General features: G+C 39.2%; 1 protein-coding gene across 1 annotated transcript in view; it reads left to right on the plus strand.

Annotated features, from left to right (window-relative positions):
• The window catches only part of LOC138163249 (histone-arginine methyltransferase CARM1-like), a 269,638-nt gene that overhangs the window by 132,251 nt on the left and 111,178 nt on the right, over positions 1 to 26,209 (plus strand). Inside the window, exons 3-4 of the mRNA XM_069090797.1 lie at positions 17,988 to 18,094; positions 22,996 to 23,100. Of these exons, the coding sequence (XP_068946898.1) occupies positions 17,988 to 18,094; positions 22,996 to 23,100 (212 nt within the window). The remainder of the gene's footprint in view (positions 1 to 17,987; positions 18,095 to 22,995; positions 23,101 to 26,209) is intronic.

Consider the following 26,209-nt stretch of genomic DNA (forward strand, 5'->3'; position numbering starts at 1 on the left):
CAAGTCCAACGGGGCATGGAAGATCTTTAAATCCCATAACCCTTACACTACTGTATGCTGAGCAGCACAGGACCTGATCACAGGCCAGATGAGGCATCTAAGAGAAATAATGTGTTCCCAGCACTTAGCACAACAATGCCTGGCTCATAGTAAGGCACTGACTAAATTTTTATTGACTGTGTGACATGGAGTCCTTTTTCCTCAAGTAGAGCAACCAAAGCCACCTGCAGCAGCACTGAGAAGGATTGGGAGGAAACTCAGAACTTTACTCTGATATGCACTCCCCCTCTCTATCTGTTATCTTGTGACACCTGTGTCTCTGTCAACAAAATGGGCTCATCCAACCAGGGTCCAATAGCATCAAAGGTAGCATGAAGTCAGCTTCCATACTTGATTTCCTCCCTATACTAGGGTATTTTTCATAAATTTTGCAGATCCTTATCTCAATGCCTAGTCCACAAGTGAATTTGGTCCCTGAGAAGGGCTCTCTCTCCTTCATCCCACCCTGAGGGGTGGAATGACTCTCCAGTACTGTCAACTTGAGATTCCATTGTCCTCCCCAATGTTAACCACCAGTGATTAGTACCACCCATACCATTTAACCACTTAATGGGAAGAGAATAAGCATTTATATGATGCCTGCTATATGCTAAGCACTGCACTAAGAGCTTTTATCATTTATTATCTCAGTTCCTCACAATGACCTTGAGAGGTAGATACTGTTAACATCTCCATTTTACAGTTAAGGAAATGAAGGATAACACAGGTTGTGACTTGCCCAGGGTCACACAGCCAGAAACTGTTTGAATCCAGATTTGAATTCAGGTCTTCCTGACCCCAGTCCCAGAGCTCTATCTACTGTGCCACTTAGAAGGAGAGATGTACTGAGAAGATATAGCAAGAGCAGAGAGAAATACAATATGTAGGAGTACTATATACTATGGTAATCTCTGTGGAGAGTGGGCTCAGATTTAAAGCAGTTTTTACTAAGCATTTGACCCACCAAGTTCACTTTCTGAATTTGGTTTAGAGGATGGATGAGTCACTATGTCTCTGTGTTAGGTCAAGCATGTGGCTTTAGACTTTGTCCCCCTCACTAGACTTTCCTAGCCTCTAGAAATTTTGGCATGGACCGTAGTTCTTAGACCTCTGCCATTAACTCTCCCAGTCTTCCCAAGTTCACCAGAACACAACCTGCTCCAGTATTCTGCCTCTGAGCAGGAAAGAGCAGACATAGTCAACACAGACGTGATAGCATGTCCATGCTCTTACAGATTCCATGATGGTGGCTTGATAAGAGAGATAAGGTCCCAAGACTTCTCTATCCACCTGGAGCCTTTTTAGCACCCCTTACTTGGATACAACGGGGAAGCAAAAAAGGGCTGAATCCCCTGGTTAGTTCCTTTTGTAAGCATTGCCAATTCTAACCCAGTAGCCAGGCAAAAATCTCCTCTATTTCAAGAAGTAAGCAGACAAAGAGTAACACCCATGCATGCTCTGGTGTCTGGATGGAGATCTTGTCAACATACTGCACGTGCTCTTAAGAACTGGGACTCTCATTGGCCAGTCTCAGTTCTCCCTTACACTAGGTGTGAGTGGAATTCTTATCACTCATTTGCTTGAGTGTGAACTCTAGGTGTGTTCTTCTCTACCAGAAATGGGGTAATTCAATAAAGAGTGAGAGAATCATTGAAAACTTTGGAGGTTCTCAGACCCAGAATGTGAATTGAGGTCACTGGATGGCTTTTTAAATTGCCATTCTAAGTTCTAGTTCTCAGTCAGTGATGGTGAATGTTTGGGGTTAATGTCAGCCTAGGTATAGAATCTCCAGGCCTGTGATAACATTGCATTGTAGCTTCAGTGTTTTAAGTCAGCTTAGATGTTTTTTACTACTCAGAGTTTAGCTGTTCTGCAAAAATTAACAGGAATGAAAACAATGGCATTTACATTTAACCCATATAATTCATTACCATCAGAATGGGCAATGTTTTTCTACCATCTGCCATCTCATTATTTCTGTCATGTGAAATTAAAACTATTATTTTAATAGATAGAGGGGAAAAAATCACTTAATGATGATTGTCTTCTACTGACATTTGGTTGTTATTGTTCTTCCCTTCAGACTCCATTTTATGGACAGAAAAAGGAAATAGATGATGAATTTTGGGAACAGATAATCAACTGATGTGTAGGCATAATACAGTTGTAATGAAAAATTTTAGTTATCTAGACATCTGCTGGAACTCTGTCTCTGTCCCAAGCAGAACAGCTAATAATTCCTTGAATTGCCTTGATGATGACTTGATGCTTCAGAAGAAAGAGAAATAAATGAGAGGAACTTGCTTTCCTTGGGATATTATCTCCAGTTTATCCTGTGTATGCCTCCTTGATATGAAGTTGTTTGTCTGTTGTCTTCTTCATTAGACTGTAAAACCCTTGAGGGAAGGACTATTTGTGCCTTTGTATCCCCTGTAATTAGCATGGTGACTGCCACATAATAAGACTTAATAAATACTTATTTACTTGTTGAAATCTGGTCTGGATTTGATTATCATTAACTAGGGTTAGTTGCTAAAATTGCTTTTAGTTGCTATGGTAGAAATTATTACAACCTTTATAGATGAGGGTGTTACATGTCTTATAATTTGTGATAGTTAAAAAAGGAAGGAAATAAGCATTTGTATTGTACCTACTATATGTCAGGCATTGTGCTAAGTGCTTTACAAATATCTCATTTGATCCTCACAGCGATCCTGGAAGGTAGGTGCTATTATAATTCTCACTTTACAATTCAGGAGACTAAGTCTCAGAGAGATTAAGTAACTTGCCCTGTCTCACATAGCTAATCAGTGTCTGAGACAAATTTGAACTCAGATCTTTCTGACTCTGGACCCATCACTCTATCTACTGTATCACCAGATTGGCAGAATGGATTTTAAAGGATTCAACATAGATATAGGCAGGATCCCATGGTTTGAAATTCTACAGGGGAAGTAAAATCAGCCTAGGGTGAATGGAAGAGCTCTCAAGAATGAAATTCTGAAATTGTAAAAAAGAAGCAATTCAGAGGAAAAAGAAAAGGAATTTTCTCTAGAGAAACCTGCATGCATGTACTGAAAGAATCATTGACCAACTCTGACTTTAAAGGACTTCTATAAAAGATGGGAGCAAGGCAAATACAAATATTCAAGTGTGACATGGTTTTGTAAAAATAGTGTTAACATGCTTAAGTTCAGGATGAGCTGAGGCTAGCAAGGAAAGTCAGGGACAAAAAAAGGAGGATAATTGATGAGGAAAAAAAGAAAGGTTCAAAAAATGTTAGTCAATACTGTTAGGGTAAATGTGATGATAACAGAAACAGGGAAGATCTGGTCAAATCTAATTTTACTGCTGTTTTTCTTTGCCAAGAATGACCTTTGATTCAAACAAGTAGAGTCATTGTACCAAAGTCAAATAGGTAAGGGACAGAGCTGGGACTAGAAGGCAGGTCTTCTAAGTCTAATGTATACTGGGGGGAAGGGAGACGGGAAATGGATGAGTTTTCTTCATTAATCCTTCTCAGTTATAATCAAGAGAACTACCTCTGGCTGCTTGCATAACCAAAGAAAGACAAGAACAGAAAACCAATTCTCCATCTTCAGATTCTCATGGTTATCTAGACCAGTCAAGAGAGCGTGTTTGTGATTTATTTCTGATGGCAAATGTGTGGTCAGTCAATTAGGGGTGAAAGATGTATTTTATCCCACTGCCCTTAGCTCTAGCCAGTTATAAGACTTGTCTCCAAGATCACCACACCTTACAGCTACCTTAAATCTCTGATACTTCCCCACTCTGCCTTCTCCCTCTGCTTTGGGAATTTCCATCATCCCCACCTAACCCAATACCTTCTGAATCAATCATTAGCTCTTCAGGGCAGTTAAAACCTGAGATCCTGTTACCTACAGTTGTAGCTGTGCAGGTACTAATAAAAATAATTACTCTCTGCCCCTCCCATACCTGCCCTCACCCTCAAATCACCTGGGTACTATGGGAGATGCTCCTTGAAGGATACTGTACTTATAGCAATGATCACTAAGGAAGAACCATGCATACAAAGTGCCTTTGCATTTTGACTAAGACAGTTTCCCAGAATGCAGAAGCATAGACCTGTTGTGGTATGAGTCTCTTTGCACTATGTTTTCCCTAAAACCTACCTCTCTTCCAAACCTCCCTATTTCTGTTAAGAATACCACCACCATCTTTCCAGTTAGCAACCTCAATGCCATCCTTACCCCAGTCTCCCTCACTCCATATATCCAATCAGTTGACAAATCATGTCATTTCTGCCTCCATAAAGCTTTCATCTGTCTCTCCCCCCCAAAATTCATGTCTTATAACCTCTCACCTAGACTATTGCAGTATCCTCCCAGTTGGTTCCCCTGTCTCCAGTCTCTCTGTCTCAAATCAGCTGCCAGAGTGATTTTCCTAACATACGATCAGACTGTCACTCTCCTACTCAATAAATTATGGTGGTTCTCTATTTACTCTAGGGTCAAATGTTACTTCATCATTATCTCATTCTTTTTAAATAAGTAAATATAGACATATTTGGAATGCATACTAAAAAATGTTTTATTGATAGGATTATACCGTCAAAAGTTTGAAGTCCACTCATCTGAATCTCCTAAACGCTTCTCCCTTCCTCCGTTTCTGCTGCCACCCTCCTGGCTATTTGACTTTTCATTAACATCTCCATCAGAGTGGTGATACTGCAAAATCAGCCAATTTTGCAAAATGCAGGCAAGTCTAAAAGGGTCAGTGGGAAAGACAGTCACATTAGCCTAGTATAACCTCTATAGACTTCAGTTATGAGGAACCCTGGGGCCCAGTAGGCTCAGGCTCTGGTCTCCTACAGGGGCCATCTTCATCTTCTATCCCTCAGTCCACAAGTTAGCCACATTAATCAGCTACTTTGACCTGAAGCTAGGTGGTACAGTGGATAAAACAGCAGCGGACCTAGAGTCTGGAAGACCTGGGTCCAAATCTATCCTTTCCCTCCCTGTCTCTCTCTCTCCCTCCCTCCCTCCCTCCTTCCCTCCATCTCTCTCTCTCTCTCTCTCTCTCTCTCTCTCTCTCTCTCTCTCTCTTTCTCTCTCTCTCTCTCAATGAGTATGAAATTTCTGTCACTCCAGTGTTCCTTCAGGCCATTGTGCTAACATTGTGCCCATACAGTTCGTGTTAGAAATGGGACCATATATCAGTAATAAATCCAGATGTGGCATATGTTAACTCCTTTTATCAAAGACCACCTTGGCATCCTTCCTTCTCCCCAAATAACTGACCAAGCATGGCATATAGAATAATTTAAAAATATTATTTTTATTACTGATTACAACTAATGTTGATAGGACACTGGACAAAAAAGCTTTCTACAACTCTCTGAAGTAGATAATGCAAGTCTTATTGTTCCCATTTTTCAGGTGAAGAAACTGATGCTTAAGGGGAAATCAATAACGGGTTAAGGTTAATTTAATGATGTGTGATGAATCATACCAAGAAAAATGTAATAATATAGTTCTGCCTCTTGGCCACCAGAACTGAAAAATACCTTTCTTGAGAAAAAGAACCAGTCTTTCTCAGACATAAGCATTTGGACTATGTGCTGCCCTTAACCTCTAGCATTTCAGCACTATGTCCCATTATATAAAGTTGACCTTTAAAGTATCTACATATGTACCAGTCACTGTGCTAAAAGCTTTATAAATATTATCTTAGTTGATCTTCATGGTAACTCTGCAAGGCAAGAGCTGTTATTATCTTCATTTTATAGTTGAGGAAACTGAGGCAGAAAGAGGTTAAGTGATTTTCCCAGGGTCACACATCTAGAAAGAGTCTGAGGCTGGATTTGAACTCATATCTTAGCTCTTCATTCACTGTGCCATCTACCTACCTACTTCGAGCTTCTTAAGTGCAGGGGTTGGTATTTGCCCTTCTTTATATTCCCCCGTGTTTAGTACATAGTAGTAATGAATAACAGTTGACTGACTGTGCAGATTTTACCTATGGAAAATTTGTTGTATTGTACAGGGTGTTTTAAACTATATTTGAATAGTCTCTTGTTGAGTGGAAAGAAAGAATGCTAGGGGCACTAGATGGCGCCATGAATAGAGCACTGGCCCTGGAGTCGGGATGTTCTGAGTTCAAATCCAGCCTCAGACATTTGACACTAGCTATGTGACCTTGGGCAAGTCACTTAATCCCAATTACCTTGGCCTCCTCCCTCCAAAAAAAAAATGCTGGAGGTCATGATTTCAGGTCCCAACACTGTTGTTTTCTGTGTCACTTCTCAGGGTTTTGGTTTCCTTCTCTGTAAAATGAGCAAGCTTGACTTGATGATCTCTATGGCCTTTTCAATCTTTAAATTATGAAATTCTATCTTCACATAAGTGATTTGCACGGCCTTTAATTCACTTGCAATAGTGAGCCCATAAAATGGTACTGAGGTCCTACCACATTAGAACTGGAACGGACTTTAGAGATACTGTAGAGATACTCTAACACACTTTAGAGATCCTCTAACACAAAATATAGACTTTTAAAATCTACACTGTTGCAAGAATGACAGATGTCACTTAGAAGTGTTAGATAATGAAAAACATTGGAGGTGTAAAAATGTTCGAGATGTGAATTTAAATTGAGCCAACATATGTGGCCTATTCAAGGTTATAAAGTAAATAAGGTTAAAGTAGAGATTTTCTGAATAGCCATATGCCTATAAAGTGAATAGGACCAAGAAGTGTAAAAACACGTACAAATATTTGTCATTGTATTCATTCCATTCGTGTTTTAGTCCTATCCAACCCCATTTTGGGTTTTCTTGGCAGAGATACTGGAGTGGTTTGCCATTTCCTTCTCTAGCTTGTTTTACAAATGAGGAAACTAAGGAAACAGAGCTAAGTGACTTGTGCAGTTTGTTATTTTATAACTCACTTTCGCTACTCTGATCAGGCCAATTTCTTTGCTGATACCCTATAAATACTTGATAATTCACATCTCAATGCCTTTTCTCATACCATTCCTTCCACCTAAAATTCTCTTTTCTATCTACGTGTCCAATGTACTTCACATGATCATAGGATTTAGAGCTAAAAGAATAATGTAATCCAACTCTGATGATGAGGAGGAAATTTCCTCCCACAGAAATTAAATGAGTTACCTAAAACTCTATAATAAGTTAAGTGTCAGAGCCTAGATTTGAAATCAGGTCTTCAGACTCCAAATCCCAATATTCTTTTCTACCACAATCACACTCTTCTTTTCATGAAACTCTACCTCCTCTAGGTGTGAGTAGTGGTTTCAGTTTAAATTTATAGAATCATAGTTCATCTGACCCAGCTGTTATTATCTAGGGATGAACCTTCCTCACTGACTGCCACCCACTTCTCACAGACAGGGTATGTCAGAGAAACCAGACTATCACCACTATCTTTGCTACCATCTCCCTTCAGACCCTGATAGAGACAGCTTGGGATGCTGAACCCAGAAACCCTAGGAATGCCAGTGCCCACAACCAACACCCTGGAAAGCAAAAACATGTAAAAGTATGTGTCATTATGTTCATGTCCAGTCATTTTTCAGTCCTGTCCAACTCCATTTAGGATTTTCTTGGCAAAGATAATGGAGTGTTTTGCCATTTCCTTCTCCAGCTCATTTTACAAATGAGGAAACTAAGGAAAACAGGGTGAAGTGACTTGCCCAGGGTCACACAGCTATTACGTGTCTGAGGCCAGATTTAAATACAGTAAGATGAGTCTTCCGGAATCCAGGCCCAACACTAGCCAGTGCTACTTCACTGCCCATAGGCAGTGTAGTCACATAGTAAGACACCCCCTGTCTTACTTTTTCTATTTTTATCCTCAACACAGCATAGTACTTTGTGCTTATTTTCATATTTATTTAGTGCTTAGCATTGCACCTAATAATTGCTTTTTCCCTATTCATTTATTCATAGATCTAGGACTAGAGTTCATCTAGTTCAACCCCCTCATTTTACATATAGGCATACTAAGGTCCAGGGAGGTTATGACTTGCCCAAGGTCATTTGGTAAGTATTTGAAGCAGGATTTGAACCAGATTTCCTGACTACAGTGACAATGTTCTTTCTTCTAGACTACAAGGAATGGAAAAATTTTGGAAAGTGACATATTCAGTTAACTAACCCTGTTTGCCTTAGTTTCATCATCTATAAAATGAGCTGGAGAAGGAAATGGCAAACCACTCCAGTATCTTTGCAAAGAAAACCTCAAAAGAGGCTTGCAAAGTGTCAGATACAACTTAACAACAACTACAACAACAAATGTCAGATTATTACCTTTATTATTTTATCCAAGATAAGACATGTCCCTTCAAGGCATTTCTTTACTATAAGGATTAATACTTTACAGAATGACTTGTTGCTGAGAAATAAATAATAAAAGCATTTACTTTTTTATCCACTAGGATCACTGGTTGAGAATAGTGAGGTTTTTTTTTTTCATTTTTCGCTTGTGATTGCTCATTTTCCTCCTCTTCCCTTGTGTTTCTTGGTTTTCATTTTTTTTTTCTTCCTAGCTTCTTCATCTTCACTCTGGCTTCTGGGCAGCTGCTACTGCGAAGATAGTACTGCTCCCATCTGTGCTCAGCATATGGGCCCAAGGCTGTTGGATAGAATGTTTTCATGTTGGCTGTTCAGAGCAGGGTTAGTCATGACATGGAAAACCATCCATAATGGTGAAAAATTATTGGCAGGAGTGGGGAGGATGGAAGGCAGAGAGGAATGTTTAAGTAGCACTTTTGGGTAGTATTAAGATGGTAGGGCTAAATTAGCATTCAGGCCAGTCAATGCAAAGCATCATAGGATGATGATGATGATAGTAGAAATTTCTATCCAGTTTTAAGATTATAAAAGCATTTTATATGCCTTAATAATCCTGAAGGATTACAGTTATTATTCCCAAGATGAGGAAACAGACTGAGAGATGATGATGATGATGATTGATAGTGATATACCAATAATGATATACCAATAATAATAAAAAATTAAATTTTCTCTGTTTGCAGATGGGTTAGATCAGGTCCATTTTTCTCTATCTATGAGCCTTGTAATAGAACCATATATAAGATGTCCATATATGATCCTGAGCTACTCTTCCCTGAATCTCACAATCCAGTGTTTATGGTATGGCTTGATTTATTCCAAAATCTTTGATGCTGTGTGTTAAGTAAAGTGATCAAATATTTGGTTTTTAGTTGTAGAGGTTCTAGAAGAGAGGCCGAATTGACATATTTCAGTTTCTTAGTTCAAAAAATGTTAAATAAAAAGTGAATGGGACTTTAGGAATCATCTAGCCTTGCCCCTTTATTTTACATATGAGGAAATTGAGGTCTACTCTTTAAAAGTTTCTTCTTTGGTCCAAGAGGAATTTATTTTACAAATGCTTTCCAGGAATTTTGACTAGTTCAATTCCAAGAATAAAAAATTTGTGATAGGGAAAAGTCAACCTGAACTTTGAATGAGCTGTCTCTTATTCAATTCAATCCAATTCCTTCAAGGTTTAGTTTGAGTACCATCTCCCAAATAAGGCTATCTCCAATTTATACTCACATACACACACACAAGTAGAACCCCTCCCTGAATTTACTTTGTATATATTGTGTATTAATTCACCTGAGTATAGATTGTTCCCCTAAATGGAATAAAAGCTTCTTGAGAGCAGGGGCTATTTCATTTTTTATTTTGTGTCTCTAGGTTCTAACAGTACCTGCCATATGGCAGGTTCTTAATGAATGAGTACTTAGTTGAATTTAATTAATATTTATTAAGTTCTTCTTTTTTTGTGGAGGGGGGAGAGCAAGGCAGTTGGGGTTAAGTGACTTGCCCAAGGTCACACAGCTAGTTAAGTGTCTGAGGTCAGATTTGTACTCAGGTCCTCCTGACTCCAGGACAGGTGCTCTATTTACTGCACCACCCAGCTGCCCCCCCTTTTTTTATTAAGTTCTTAGCATATGTGAAGCACTATGCTGGACACTGGAGAGACAAAGATGAAAAATGGGATAATCCTTACCCTGAATGTTTTTATAATGTTAAAAGGAAGGGAAATGACATTCAGCTAAATCTATACTTTGAGAATCTTTTATAGGTGAAATCCTACAGTGCCAGTGCCTGGTAGCCCTTTGCCCTCAAGGAACAGAAAGGAGCTTAACTGTTGCATGAATGGATGAATAAATGGATGGAAGAGTGAAAAAGAAAATATTTGTTAGCATTTACTGTGAGCCAAGCACTGTTCTAAGCGCTAGGAATACAGATAGCACTTGTTCTTGAGAAGTTCATATTCTAATAGGACAGGGATTTTTATCCTAGTCTGAGGATAGATTTCTAGGAGTTTGTGGACTTGGACAGGAAAAAAATTACATTTTTATTTTCATTGCTAACTGAAATTTAGCATTTCTTCCAACTATCAACATAAACAACAGTAAAATTAGCAGTATCTGTGACTTTGCCACCAATAGAAATCACAGATATTTTCATATCATGTTATAGTTGTTGCAGACATCTCCAAATATGATTTGTGTTCATCATTGCTTCAGAATTACTCCAGTTATTAAACTTGTCACCACATTGCATATGTTCCCAGTCTTCCTGTCTACAGGTTGTTATGATAGTGTAATTGTTTCCTTTGGAATCCTATCCATTTAATTTTATGCATTTACAAACACTATTTTGAAAAGGAATCCATAGGCTTTACTAGACTGCCAAAGGGGTCCACGATACAAAAAACCAGTGAAAAATTCTTTTAATAAAGGGAAGTCAACACATATATACATGCTGGTTCAGCTGCAAGGCAGATGGAAAGGACCAGTGGTAATTGCATCTTTTTCATTATCATCTGCATTGATAAAATTACATTTGTTTCTGATGTTGAACTCTTTGATAGTACCAAGTATTTGGGGGTGGGGAGTCAAAAGCGTTGTTTGTTAGTCCTCAGTGACTATGGCTACTAATTAGGGAGACTGTAATAGCTGTAGTAGCAGCTGCTAGGTCACATGCCTCCAAGAGTTACTCCCTTGGATGATGGCTGTGGGGACTGAGCTGTAAAGAGTTAGCCCAGGGAGGCACTGCTATTCCCAACGTTCTTGGGGGCACCCACTGTCCCTGCTAGCAGAGGTATGTATGGTAGAGTATCATGCAGTTTGGCTCCACCCCTCTTATTGAATGTTTTGGTTCTCAGCTTTTTTGATCCATTTAGTCCCATCCCAATGTCTTTGACACCATCTCTGCTCTTAGCTTTTATAGACTGTGCCTGTTGTGGCTCAGAATCTTTATTCTTGCTAAATTCCCACTTCTTTCTTCTGTGTCTTGGATCCTTAATCTGTAGAACCAAAGCCTTATTTAATTAACTCTTACCTGTCTGTTAGGCTTGCTCAGGGCACAGACTGCCCTAATAGAAGACCCTTATGGTAATTTGCTAATTAAATGCCATTAGATTAAATCTAGGAAAGACTTGTCTTACACTGCATTCCTATTTATAATAGAATAATATTATAATGATGTTCCATTATGCTATTTAAGAAGTTAGAGTCATTTTTTTTTCTATCACTTCCTCCATAGCCTGTGGCTCAGTACTCTGACTACACAACTAATCAATTCCAATTCTGGGGCTAACCACAAAAGTCATCTTCTTTATTGGCCCGTTTTCCCCATTTAGAGTTAGTTATTCCAGGAAAATCTCTAAATATAGCTTACATTTGTCTTGTATCTGGGTTTCACTAAATATACAATGTACACAGAGGTGTGTTGGAGTTGATTTTTTATCAGCCGGTTCTTAAATTTTCATTGTGAACATATCCAACCTGTATATCAGCAGATGCTACAAATTAAAGTTTAATTTATTGTTTTGTCTGTTGTCCTCTAGACTTAAGATAATAGGGGAGAAAATACTAATGATGTACTTTTTTTTCTGGAGACCCAGTAGTTAAACATTTACCCAATTACAAGGTAGCATCTCCCATGGACATACTTAAGGAAGCAATGAATATGAAAATGAAGACATAAAGGACTCCAAAGGGCCCAGAAGTAGAAACATATAAAATACTCACTAAGTCAGTCAGCCCGGAAAGAGCTGAATTTAAGGTTGCTACTGAAGCAACCTTTGACATTCTAGTAGGTCTTTAGCCCTCCCATAGGGTCCTGCATATTCCCTCCTAGAATTATAATGTCACCCTGTTGGGTTGGATACTCTTCTTACTAAAGGCAAACATACTTTGGGACTGATGAATAAATATTGCCCTATCCATCAGACCAGGATTATCTGAATAATTCACAGACTTTGCTCTCTAAATAAGAACTGCAGATAAAAATCAAATTTCTTCCATTTGCTTTTTTTGAGGTGGAGCAATAAGACAAAAGAAAGAAGTGGTGTCTCCTGGCAGGCCAGGTCCAGGCATGTAAACATGTGCCCCAAATAGAAAATCATGTATTTTAACAATTCAGGCCAGAAATTCAAAAGGGTAGACTTGTAGTCATGGCCACAGCCATAAATGAATATAGAGATTGAAGCACTTGGTTTCCCCATCCACAGAATAGAGAGAATAATGATAACTGACCTTGAAGACTTGGGGCATACACTTTGCCATGATATCATGTAATGTTCATGGAAATTGGCATCAGAAGACCTGAATTTGTGACATCAATTCATTAATTACCAGTTGTATGGCCTTGGGTAATTCAATCTAGATCTCCAAGTCTCTTTTTAATTTAACTAAACACTTATTAAGCACTGAATACATGTGAGGCACTATGGATGCAGAGACAAAAGAGAAAGAACTCCTGACCTCAAGGAGTTTAAATTTTAATGGGAAGACTAAATGAGCTCACAGAAGAATATAGAAATGTAGGAAACAGATTCAAGAAATTTCAAGAGGGTGATAGAGTACTGACAAACAACCAGAGAAACAAGGCAAAGCTTTGCATAAGAGGTGGCACCTGAATTGTCCTTTGAAGGAAGCTAGGGACTGACTGAAATGGGGAAACATTTGAGAGAAGACCCACTCAGACAAAGGCACAGAAACAAGAACAGCCTCCAGGCTAGTTTGACTGGAAGAGAAGGGAACAAACATTTATTATGTATCAGGCACTGTGTTGGATCCACACAATAGCTAAGGTGGTAGGTGCTACTATTATCCTCTTTTTGTAACATATATTATTTAATATTGGCAAATGTTTTTTTTTTACTGTTGAGGAAACTGAGGCTCATTTTACTGTTGAGGAAGCTGAGGCTCAAAGAGTTACTGACTTGCCTGCTAGGAAGTGTCTGCGGCCATATTTGAACTCAGGTCTTCCTGATCCCAGGTTGAGCCCTCTACCCATTAGGCTTCCTAGCTGCTTCTGAAGAGCACAAGGAGAGAGAGCACATGGAGGAGAGTAATAAGAGTCTGGCTTAAGAGACAGACTGAAGATATACTTTATCCTAGAGACCAGATGGAGCTACTGAAGATCTGTGTTGGGGGAGTGTAACAGCAAGCACCCCGGCTTCCCCAGGGTGTCTGCCAACACAGGTTCTTGGATCTGCTTTGTTAAAGGAAAGCAACTCAAAATGGGTTAACAAGCTTACTTTAATCAGTCAGACATATATCGTTTACCTTGTTCAGGGGAAAAAGGTCAGCACCCCGAACTTCAAAGCATACAGGCAGAATTATCAAGACAGAAACAGATCAAGTAGACAGATCTCCAAACTGTCCAACCATTACATCCATACCCAGTCAACATCTGGGTTTCCACATCTGGGTTTTTCAAAGCCGGGGGACTCTCAACAGCGGCTTCCCAGAATTCAGATCAAATCACGGAACACTTCTCAAAGTGAGTCCCCAAAACAAAGCTACACATCAGGGCTTATATAGCCTTCTCCTGGCTCAGAGAATGTAACAACCTTATTGACTCACTGGCCAATCAAGAAGTATCTACTGGAAAACAAGCCTCCCTCCCCAGGCTTCAGGTGCATTTTAGCCTAGGGGCAGGGAAGATCTTCCAAATTTGCATTCCCATTACAGGGAGTTATAGTAATATTAACTTGGCAGCTTTGTGGAGAATGAATCAGAGCATAAAATGGAGATAATAATATGCTCACTACCCCTAGAGAGTTGCTTGAGGCTCAGATTGCCTCAAGTAGTTGTTTAAGAACTATGGAGAAAAAATCAGCTTCATTATTTTATAATTGCACCAATTTAAAAAAAAAATTAAACAGCCATCTATTAAGTGTCTGCTATATTCATGACACTATACCAGGTGCCAAGCATAAAAATATAAACAATTCGAGGGTCCCTGCCCTCAAGGTTCTAACATTCTGCTGGGGAAATAAAGTAAATATACAGAGATAGGGCAGCTAAGTGGCCCAGTGGATAGAGACTGATCTTGAGTTCAAATGTGATCTCAGACACTTACTAGTAGTCACTTAAGTCTGTTTGCCTCAGTTTCCTCATCTGTAAAATGAGCTGGAGAAGGCAATAGCAACCACTCCAGCATTTTGACAAAGATTCAGACATGAGTAGAAAATGACTGAATGTGCAGATATAAATAATATGTGATAGGAAGTGATGGGGGATACAAAGGAATGGTTCAGATGAAGTGCTTTAGGAACATCTGAAGTTAAAATGAGCCCTTTCAGCTGGGGGTGTGTGGGTCATGGAAGGCTTCACAGAGGAGGGGGCTATCACAACTAAGAATCTATTGTGAGGTAAGTTCTTTAAGCCAGAGATGAGAAGAGAGAGTGCTCTAGGCTTAGGGACTGCCTGTTCAGCTGTACCGGAATAGTGGATGACATGTTAAGTCCTGAGAACAGCTAGTAATCTACCTGGGAAAACTTTAATAATGTGAATAAAGCTGCAAAAAAGGAATGGAGGCAGATTGTGGAAAGCTTTAAATACAAGGAAATGATATGGTGTTTCAAGGTATATGGTAGAGTGCTTTAAAGTTTAGAAAGCCTAAGAATCTCTGTTTCGAAAACATTTTCAAAATCTTATGCCTTTTTTTCCTCATTTTAATTATGACTTTCTACCCACATTTTCCTCCTCACTTTAGCTCTTTGGTTTGCATCTATGATATACTCTATGTGCAGGAACTAATTGCGAATAGAGACAGATGGACCTCATAAGGTTTCCAAGCCCTAAATCTTTACTTAGATGAAACCCCCAGTGATGGAACAACTGAAACTCCTGATTTTACTCATTATCAATTTCTACTCATCCTTTGAAACCCAACTCAAAAGTCACACCCCCATGGCTCTGGCAACTACATTGATTCAGTCTCAATACCTCCTCTGAGCTCCCATTCTACAGCTAAAAGTGCCTGCAGGATGTCTTCACCTGATTATTCTATCAGCATCCGGAATTCAAAATATCACTGAATGAAAACACTTTCTTCCCTCTCCACCCCGCCTCTCTGTTTTATTGTCGTGCAGCCATGTTCCCTGTCATTCAAACTTGGAACCTAGGCATAATCTTTGGCCATTCTGCCTCCTTCATCTTCCCCTCTGGATTCAATGATTTGTAAAGCCCTCCCAATTCCATCTGCATGGCATCTTACCTCTGCCCTTACTTCCACTCACCTTGCTGCTTACCCTTAGCTAAAATATTGTAGTAATGTTGCAGATCTGTCTCTCCTTACCAGCCCAGCTTTCACAAGGATATCAAAAATAATCTCCCTTGTTCATTAAATAAGCATTTATTTGACAAACACTTGAGTGCCTGATATGCAGAAGGCATTCAAAAGTAAAAGGGTCCCCCTGCCCACAAGGAACTTCTATTCTGTCTTCTACTTTCTAATACAGTGTCACCTGCTCAAAAGGCAGCAGCTTCCCCTTTTGTTTGCCTCTGGGATAAAATAGCAACTTAATCTAGTATTTTAGACTGTCCATAGTCTGACTACAACCTACATCCCCAGGCTTATCTCCCATTTACTTCCTTTCATGATATTTATATTTCAGCTGAACTGTGGACTGTTATTTTTCTTCACCCTCCTTCCCCCTGCCTGGAACATTTTCCTTCACTCGCTTAACCTGTTACAATCCTCTTTCTTCGATGTCTCACTCCTAGGTAAGCTTCTTCATACAGCTATCCCTCCTGACTCCAGGGATGGTGCCCTAGTCACTTCGCCACCTAGCCGCCCCATAAAGCTATCCCTGATCCCGGCAGCTAAAGCTGTTATAGGTCATAGGTCACAGTCATAGGTCATTAAAATTGAAAGGGTCCCTAGAGATGAGATAGTCAAAGGAACATGGAATTTAGAACTTAGGGAGACTTTGGAGGTCATTTAGATCTAGCTCCTCTTTTTCCAGCGGAAAATACTGGGGCTCCAAATGATTAAATGACTTGATCTAAGGCCCCATAGTCAATAGCAGAGATGCTAAAGATTTTAACCTATGTCCTTAACTCCAGATCTATAATGGGATACTACCTCTCTAATGATCTCTTCCTCCTCAGATTTTTCTAGAGTGCCTTAACGGCATCTGTCAAGGTAAAAGTGGAAATTATACTGGATTTGAAGTCAAAGAACCTGTGTTCAAATGTCAGCTCCACTGAATGCTTTTTGTGTCACCTTAGCCAAGTCTCTGGATCCTAAGTTTTCTCTTCTCTAAAATGAGGGCATTGAGCTAGATGATTCCTAAGATTCCTTCTAATTATAAATATATGATCCTATCCTGTCCCAGGTTTAATTTCTGTAGATTATGCCCCACCCCCTCCACTTAGGCTTTAAGCTCTAAAGGCAGAAATCACAGTATCATATATGTAGTAGGAAGTTAATAAATAAGAGTTCCAATATAGTAGATAGAGCATTGGTCTTGGAATGGGGAAGGTGTTATATTGTATAACCCCTAAGGTCCCTCCCAATTCTAAATTTACAAATCCTACAAATTGTTGAGTTCAGTGTTTTGGCACTTTAGTTAATTCTTCCCAGTGATGATTTCTCTCCATCTTCTCTTTTGCTGGCCACCTGCCAGTACCCCCGCCCAACCTAACACCTCATTTTATATCTTAGAATTACCACTTACTAGGTTTGTGACCTTAAACAAACCACTTTTCCTTTCTAGACCTTAGTTTCTTAATGGCCAAATCATATGGAGGAGGGTTCATTTCACTCCTGAGATCATCATTACCATACCTCCCTGATGTACTTATCATGTGTTATTATTATGTGTTTGTGTTATCCCCAATTAGATGGTGAGTTCGTTTAAGATAATGTCTTATCTGAAATTTCTCTCTCTACTCCACCCTCTACACTTAGGTGTTTGATAAACTCTAGTTGAATTAAATTTTGGAATTTGTCATTGAACTACCTTACAGCCTGGTCCCATACTAGTCAGACAGAAATACTTATCTGCACATTATCTGTCCATGTCTCTAAGATGCCTCACCTTGACATTACTTATACCAGTAGAACACACAAGTTTAATCGATAAATTTTTTTTTCAAAAAACCTCCTTCCCTCCTTCCTACCTCTCTGCCCCCATATTTGTAAAGCACTTAGCACAGTACCTGTCATATAGTAGGAACTATATGAATGCTTATTATTCCCTCCCCCTCAGTTGAGAAAGCAAGAACAAACAAATTATAATAAGGATAATTTTGGATCGTAGACATAGGGCTAGAAGGGACATCAGAGGCCATCTCTAGTCTTACAGTCTCATTTTATAGATAAGGAAACTGCAATTCAGCAAAGTTAACAACTTGTCCAAAGTCACACAGGAAATTAGCACCATGGGAAAGTAATATAAATAAAGATGTGTTCTCTCTGAATGGGCAAAGCACAATATGTCTGTCCCTCTACTACTGCCCCAGCCCTCCCCAAGGTATTAAAATGAGGTGAATGCACTGTCCTTCCACTATTATTTTCTTCATTATCTTTCTTGAGGCCAGGCAGCTTAGTAGGTCCTGCTATTCCAAGTATGTGGACTTTTACCTGTACTTTTCCCTTTCAGAATACAATACATTTTCAAATGCCTTAGAGAGATATCGGAAGCAGAAGATGGAATACTCAGTGTTCAGTCAGCGGACAGAGGCGGCCTCTGCTGCACAATATTTTCAGGTATGAAGGAGAATAATAGCAGCTAACACTGATGTAATGATTTGAGATGTATATTCTCATTTGAACTGCTCAACTGTCCTGTGAGGTAGATTCTACATGTATTACTAGCCCATTTTACAGATGAGGAAGCTGAGGCTCAGAGAGTTAAAATTATTTCTCCATGGTCTAGTAAAAGATAGATTTAACCTGGATCTGAACCCAGGTCTTCTTGGGTTCTGTACTCTATCTATGATGTCACATAGCCTAGAATTTCAGTCTTTAATTTAAGAAATTACCTAAAGCAATGTTTCTTTACTCAGGAGACACCCATAAGCCCCTACATGCAGTCATCTTAGTCACCACCATACCCCAATGTCCAGCAGCATTTAAATACATCAACATTACCTATCTCACAGCATTATTGTGAGGAAAAGTGGTTTTTGAAAGCTTAAAGTCCTATGGAAATTTATTATGGCAGCATTGGAAGGAAGTAGCAGTAAATATTTCTGTATCCTTGTGTAACCCATTTGGCAGAGAACCCCAAGGCAGAAGGACCCCTCAAATTCCATGGCAGGTTGTCATGAATATCTCTTAACTCAATCTTCCCGTAAGAAACATGAAAAAATATATATCTTCCCTGGACAACCACATATTCCAACACCCTTTCCCGCAACTTGCAAGTATGTTAGCCACATTGTTCCAAAGTAATAATTACGGAAATAAAAATCAATTATTAGGATATTGGTGTGGTGGAAAGGGCATTGAGTTTAGAGAAAGGGGACCTAGACATAAATCCTGCAACTTACTGCATGTATATTTAACTTTAGGCAAGTCCTTTTGCTGCTCTGGAGCTCACTTTCTTCATCTGCAAATTAAGGAGCTTGGACTACATAATCTCTAAGGTCATTCCAGCTCCAAATCCAGTGATCTTGTTAACTTCTGTAACAGATAAGTCATAGAAACTTAATGTCCAGCACCGATTTTGTGTATGAACTCTCTGTGGCTTTGGTTGCATTGTCTTTCATGAGAAGGGTTTTTTAGCCATCTATCATGATCACAGTTCCACCTGTGCACTGTGGATATTAGCAGGAGAAACCCTGAATGTCCCCCCTGAGAGAGAGGTAGCCTACAGTTGTTAAAAAAAAAAGTATTAGACCCATGCTGGACCAGAGAATTTGGGTTCAAACTTTGACTTTCTTTACTTGTTGTATCACCATGGGCAAGTCATTTAATCTCTGCAAGCCTGTTTCTTCATCTGTAAAATGGCATAATGATATTACTACCTTTCTCACAGGTTTGGTGTTGAGAGCACTCTACAAACTTTAAAGTGCCAATTTAACTGAATTTATAGAGTCACAGAATATCTCAGTCCAACCTCATTTCTAGTCCCCTCATTTCATAGATGAGCAAATTAAGGCCGAGAGAAGAGATCTGAATGCCCAAACTACACAACTACTAAGTGGCAACTGGACCTCAAACCCTGATCTTTTCCAAAGCTATTACTTTCCCCACTCCCCCCCCATGTTTTCTCCTCAGAGGGTGATTAAATTACCAAAATTATTAATAGTCAAAATGATAATATCTGACCCTAATTATGCTCTTTTAGCAGAAAATAAAACTTCAGCATTTATCAGGGATTCCAGTCTCTTGAGGCTTATCCTTTTTCTTGACAATCCCTCTTTATGCATACCTACTCACCCATATCAACACGATAGCTGTTTTTGGGAAACCCTGTTGCTTTGGGACAGAAAAAAAAGTGCCTGTAACACTGATTGTATTTGTAAATAGGGTGATGGTAACCTCATTCCAAATTATCTCTCAATAATAGGGTTGGGCATCTCTTCCTTGGGAAACTACTCCCTAATTGTCCAGAGGCTGGCCAGGCTCTCCACTTGTGCTTCAGTTTACTTAACACTGTCACTGATAAGTACTGGTCACTAGACCTGATCCCAAGTGAAGTGATATTCTCAAGAATATATAATATGATTTCATGCTATTCCCTACCTGTGGCAGAAAAGGCTAGAGCCCTGAATCTGGTCTATACTCAGAAGACATTAACTTGAATCCATATCAGGTGACTCATCAATTGTGTAACCTTGGGCAAGTCATTTCTCTATGGGCCCCAGTTTCCCCCAACTGTATATACTCCAACTCTGTTTTGTTTTGTTTTTTCCTGGACTTAACACTGGCTCACTTACCTTACTCACGCTTCTTTTTTTTTTTTTTGGAGGGCAGGGCAATTGGGGTTAAGTGACTTTCCCAAGGTCACATGGCTAGTAAGTGTTAAGTGTCTGAGGCCAGATTTCAACTCAGGTCCTTCTGACTCCAGAGCTGGTGCTCTATTCACTGCACCACCTAGCCATCCCCTTACTCACACTTCTGATAGGTGTTGGTGTGGCATCTCAGGAGGGGAAGCTACTACTTATTCTAGGGGTCCTAATGAAAACCTTGTTGTAGAGGAGATACATTTCTCCTACTCCTAAGGCTCCTGAGCCCTTACTAATGTGCTTTTTTAAAATACAAAATCAGTCACAATAATAACTCTTCAACAAAAAACATTTACTTAAAAAGAAAACAAAAACAAGAATAATCATAACCTCAGTTCTTCATTTTCACCCCATACAGTCCATTAATTGCCAAGTTTTGTCAATCCTTTCTCCATGACATCTCTTGCCTCTCTTCTATTCTTTCCACTCATACCATAACCAGTCTTATTCAGGCTATTACTTCTGACCTGGACAGTCTCACTAGCCTCTTAATTGGTCTGTATTCCTGTATTCTGTTGGTCTCTGTTGGACCATATTCAGTCTTTCCCATCTGTGATCTGCCCTTCTCATGCCTGCCAAACCAATATCCCTAAAACCCAGATCTAACCATGTCACTTCCTTACTGAAAAAGGGGAAAGGGAAGAGAAGGAAAAAAGAAAAGAGGGAAGGGAAAGGAAGGAAAAAGGAAAGGGAAGGCAAGGCATTATTAAATGCCTATTATGTGCCAAGCACTTTACAAATAGTATCTCGTTTGATCTTTACAACAACTCTATGAAATGGGTGCTATTATGGTCCCCATTTTATAATGGAAAAAACTGAAGCAGACAGATATTAAGTGACTTGTCCAAGATCACACAGCAGGTCATTCAGCTGAGACTGGATCTGAATTCAAATTTTCCTAACTCCAAGCTCATCACTTTATCTGATATACTACACAGTTGCCTTTTCAGTGTCTTCTTATCCTTAGGATAAAATACTAACTCCTTTCTTTGGTACTTTAAACCCTTAACAATCTGGTTCCAACCTGTCTTTCCAAACTGACTACAAATTATTTCTTCCTCATGCATCCTTCCTCATGCTCTAACCAAACAGACCTAGCTGCTATTTTCTGTATGTAATATTCATTTTCCTGTCTCTGTACCATTGAATAGACTGTCCCCCATGTCTGAAATCGTCTCCTTTCTTACCTCCACTTTTTGAAACTCCTGGCTCCCTTTTAGACTCAGCTAAAATGCTGCCTTCCACACAAAAGACCTTTCATGTTCCTTTCAGGTATTAGTGTGGCCCCTGCTAAAATTACTTTGTATTTAGCTTGTTGATACTTCTATATGTTTGTGCTCTTTCATCAAGTAGAATGTAAGTTCCTTGAGGGCAGGGATTATTTCATTTTTGTCTTGGTTTGCCTAGCATGGTACCCAGCACATGATAATCATTTAATAAGTACTCGTTGAGCCGAACATAATCTCTGAGGTTCCCTCAGCTCAACTTTCTACAATTCCTATGACATATACATATAGATATACATATACATACACATATACATATACATACACATACATATACACACATATGCATATATGCCTTCCATATGGTTTTTGGTAATAATGAATTCCTAACTTCTTGGGTTTACTACTGCATAGCCAGAGCTATATTCAATTTGATAACTTGGAGAAGAACATTGACATGGTTCCACTTGATCATTATGTGTGTGAGGGCCTTATCTCTCTGAGAAAGAATTATTGCCTTCCAGATTTCATAGAAAAACCATATCAGTTGTACACACTCAAAGAGGGATTCTCCTATTAGCATTAATACTGAATCAGATTTTTGAAACCTGGGAAGGATTTAAAGTTGCTGGCAATTTTTTTTTTGTTTAATAAAAGAGCATTTCTACGTAAGTGCAATAGTTTTAAGAAGTACATGTTTTATTATAACATTTACTGTGGAGCCTGAGAGGTAGGTCAGGACTGAACAGCTGGGGCTTTTGTGTAAAAATCCCACCCCTGATACTACTGTGTCTTTGAGCAAGTCCCTTAATCTCCCTTTGTTTCAGTTTCCTCATCTGTAAAATGAGCTCTAGGGCTATGATCTCTTGGCTACTACCTGTTTTCTACCCTCCCAGACAAAATCCCACAATAGAAAGGGAGGATACTTAGGATGTGAGGAATTCACCAATCTTGAATGATGTTATAGAAGCAAGGGCAAGGCAAATGTGTCTTGGGGTCAGCCTTTATTCCGAGCCCTGTATTCCTTGTCTTCCTTACCTTTTTCTGGTATTTTCCAGCTCCCACCCTCTACCTGCCTTGTGATTCTGTTTGTTTTTAATGGAAATTCCCCATTAGTCCTCTGAACGTTTCAAGTCTTGTATATAAAAGGTATTTTGAACGTGCATTGTGGAATTGAGTTGCATTGAATCAACCTGAAGACACATGCATTTTGTGAGTAAGGAATATGTATTCTCCACCAATCATGGAGGAACCAGATGATTAGGCTTCTAATTTTGCCTCTGATAATCACCAGGCATATGACCCTGAATGCAGTACCATCCCCATTCTGGAACTCAGTTTCTCCATCTGTAAAATGGAAAGACTGGACTCATTTCTCTATAAAGGTCCTTCCAGTTGTGTGATTCTGCAACTTATCTTTTCCTTTTAGTTTTATGGGTGTATATCCCAACAGCAAAATATGCTACAGGACTTTGTGAGGACAGCTACCTACCACAGAGCCATTCTTCAGAACCATACAGACTTTAAAGATAAGGTAAGTCCTCTAAATTGGTTGTTAATTGCATATGAATTTGACACAGCAATATTAGAAGGCAAACCTAAATCTCTAGCAATTGTATAGTGACCCCGAAAAGCAGACCAAGACTGAAGTGGGGGGTGAAGGGGCATATGTGTTTATGTATTATATTTCCCCAGTAGAACATAATCTCTGTGAGAGTAGGAATTGTTTTTCCTTTGGTCCTCATATCCTTGATGCCTAAAACATTGCCGTGTACCCAGTAGTTGCTTAATAAAAGCTTAGTGGACTGGATTAGATACCGTTGGGTTTTAATGATTCCTGGTTTTGCCTTCTGTTGAGTGATTTGTTGTTGTTCAATCATTTCCGACTCTCTGTGACTTCATTTGGGGTTTTCTTGGCAAAGATACTAGATTGGTTTGCCATTTCCTTCTCCAACTCATTTTACATGTGAGGAAACTGAGGCCAACAGGGTTAAGTGACTTGCCTAGGATCACACACACAGAAAAATATTTCTATTATTGTAGATACTGAGTAACCTTGTAGGGCACACTCCACCTTTAGCTGCTTCAGTGTGTCTGTCTCCCTCACGGAACTGGAATGAGTGTTAACTTAAATAGATTGCAACATTTTTGGCAATAGTGCATTAGTGTTCCATGATTCCAATTTATTAGTTGGTTTATAGAATAGCATACAGAACATGTCTGATGGGAAGGCAAGATGACATAACCCATGAGAGTATAGGACTAGGAGCCAAGAAGCTTGGGTTTTAGTCCCACCTCCCTCCCTTGGAATACTGTGTGACATTGACTAAATCACTTCCTATTCATGGGCTTCATTTTCTTCAGTAGTAAAATGTGGGCATTAGAAGAAGTCATCATTAGAGAGAGGAATGGGTTTAAAGTCAGACGAGTTGGGTATGAATCCTGTCTCTGCCACTGCCACCATAGACAAGTCACTTAACCTCTCTTTGCCTTGTTTTCTATGTAAAATGAAGAGGCTGGACTCAGTGGCCTCAAAGGTGCTTTCTGGTTCTAGATCTATAATCATCTGACTCTCAGAATAGATACCTAAGGTCTCTTTTCTGCTCAGTGATACCTGGGAAAACTGATTTTGTCCTAAATACTTATCCTCTAATGGAACAAAAGAGATGTGCAGAGGCTTCAGTGGTTTTTTGTTTGTTTGTTTGTTTTTGCTTGAATTTTTTTATTGAAAGTCAGATGAAAATTTTACTGAAGTATCTTTTTAGGAATCTGCCTTTTTGCACTCTTCTGAACAAGAGGTTTCCCAAAGGATTTTTTTTTAATTAAGAAGAAAATGGCTGTGTATAAATCCTTCATGAGAGTCTCTCCCTCCACTACCACACCCAAACCCCTCAAGATCTAAGAGCTGGTGAAGAAACTAGTTTTTGTTCCTTAAACATGAGCAGGAATTTGGACTGTTTTCTTAGATATCCACAGTTTGTCCAAAGCTATTTTTAACCTTAAAAAGCTTGATTTCTCATTCTGCCTTATCCTAGCAATTTTAATGAAAAATTTGGCTTTGCCAGAACATTTCTGGCTGAGAATTGTGTCTGGCCTGCATCCAGGGGACTGACCCTGTTGGTCATCTACCAGCCTCTCCTCCTCAGAGCTCGCCTTAATTGCAGTCTGCCTATTTTTAGCTTCTTACAAAGTGTACACTGGGGAAGGTCCATCAACCTGAAGGTGCTGGGCTGTAGAGTTTTAATTCGGAAATGTTTTGACATGTTTGTCAAGTCACTGGTTTCTGGAAGCAAGAACTTGTAACAGTGGGCACCAGCTAAAAGTGTATTTTAAAAATCAGCATTTTAGCATTGGAGAGAATCCCTAGTGCAGCAGCTACTTAGTGCTTACTGATGTGATATTGGCTTAGCAGAAGGGGATTTAGGGATTTAACAGCTCTGAACACAAACACACACACACACTCACACACAAACACACCCCAAAACAACACAACATACACCTGCTCAAATTATCAAGCAGTATTCAGATTTGAAGAGCCTTGCTTCAGTCCATGATACATGATTTGTCTTTGGCAGAGAATTATAATGTTTTTGCTATAAGGCCAGTGAATATCTTTTTAATTCTGCCATAAAATTCTCCATAAACTTCCAGGCACTGCTGATAACAGTTTAAGTAGGGCTGTTAGAACTAGTCATCTGCTTACTGATAAAGTCTGCCCCAGATTGTTAATTGTTTGGATTAAGTGCCATGGCACACATCTATTTTAAATTGGCTGTAAACTCTATTGAGGAAAATACTGGCTTTCTTTTTATTTCAACCTACTTGTCATGACTTTCATTGTTAATACCATGCCAGTGAAAACCTTTGATGATGCCCATGTTACAGGGCTGTTCTGAGACTGAATTACATCCTACCTAATGTGCTTTAGACTTTGAAGTCATACTGATATAGCAGGAAATGTCCTGGGTTGAGAGCCAGAGAGCCCTGAGTTCAAATCCTGGCTTTTCTACTTACTAGCTATATTACCTTGGATAAGTCACTTCCCCTCTCTCTGGTCAGTTTCCTCTGTCATGGATCAAGGGGACTAGACTAGATCAAAGGTTCTTAACCCTATTTTTGTCATTGACCTATTTGGCAGTCAGGTGAAGCCTATGGACCCCTTGTCAGAATAATGTTTTAAGGTTTTTTTAAAAAATCATAATTGAAGGAAATGCTAAATAATTATATAATATTATATTATACACATAATTTATTATATAATTATAATATTAGAGGTTAGTAAACATAAATATGTCACTTTTTCCTATCCAGGTTCTTGGATCCCCTGAAATTTTTCAGGCCCCTTTCAACTCTCTTAATTTAACTTTTTCAAATATAATGTGCTTAACTAACATCATTTTAAAAAAATAAATGTAGAATTATACAAAATTCTATTCTAAATGTACTATGGAAGTGACCCTGGAGTCTCCAGAGGCTATTTCAGCAGAATATAAGCTCTGACAGGTTTTGCCAGGTTGAAAAGTCTTTGAAGACAGTTCTAGCTACAGAGTCTGTTTTTCTGAAAACGAACCTAGCTAAGAAAGGAGTCTCATTACCAGGGGGCTGGCCACCAAGTGATAGATTATTTGGCCATGGCTAAATAG

The sequence above is a fragment of the Petaurus breviceps genome, unplaced genomic scaffold, assembly GCF_028583685.1.
Source record: "Petaurus breviceps papuanus isolate PSGF00001 unplaced genomic scaffold, PetGlider_PUasm1.0 187, whole genome shotgun sequence".
NCBI classification, from domain to species: domain Eukaryota; kingdom Metazoa; phylum Chordata; class Mammalia; order Diprotodontia; family Petauridae; genus Petaurus; species Petaurus breviceps.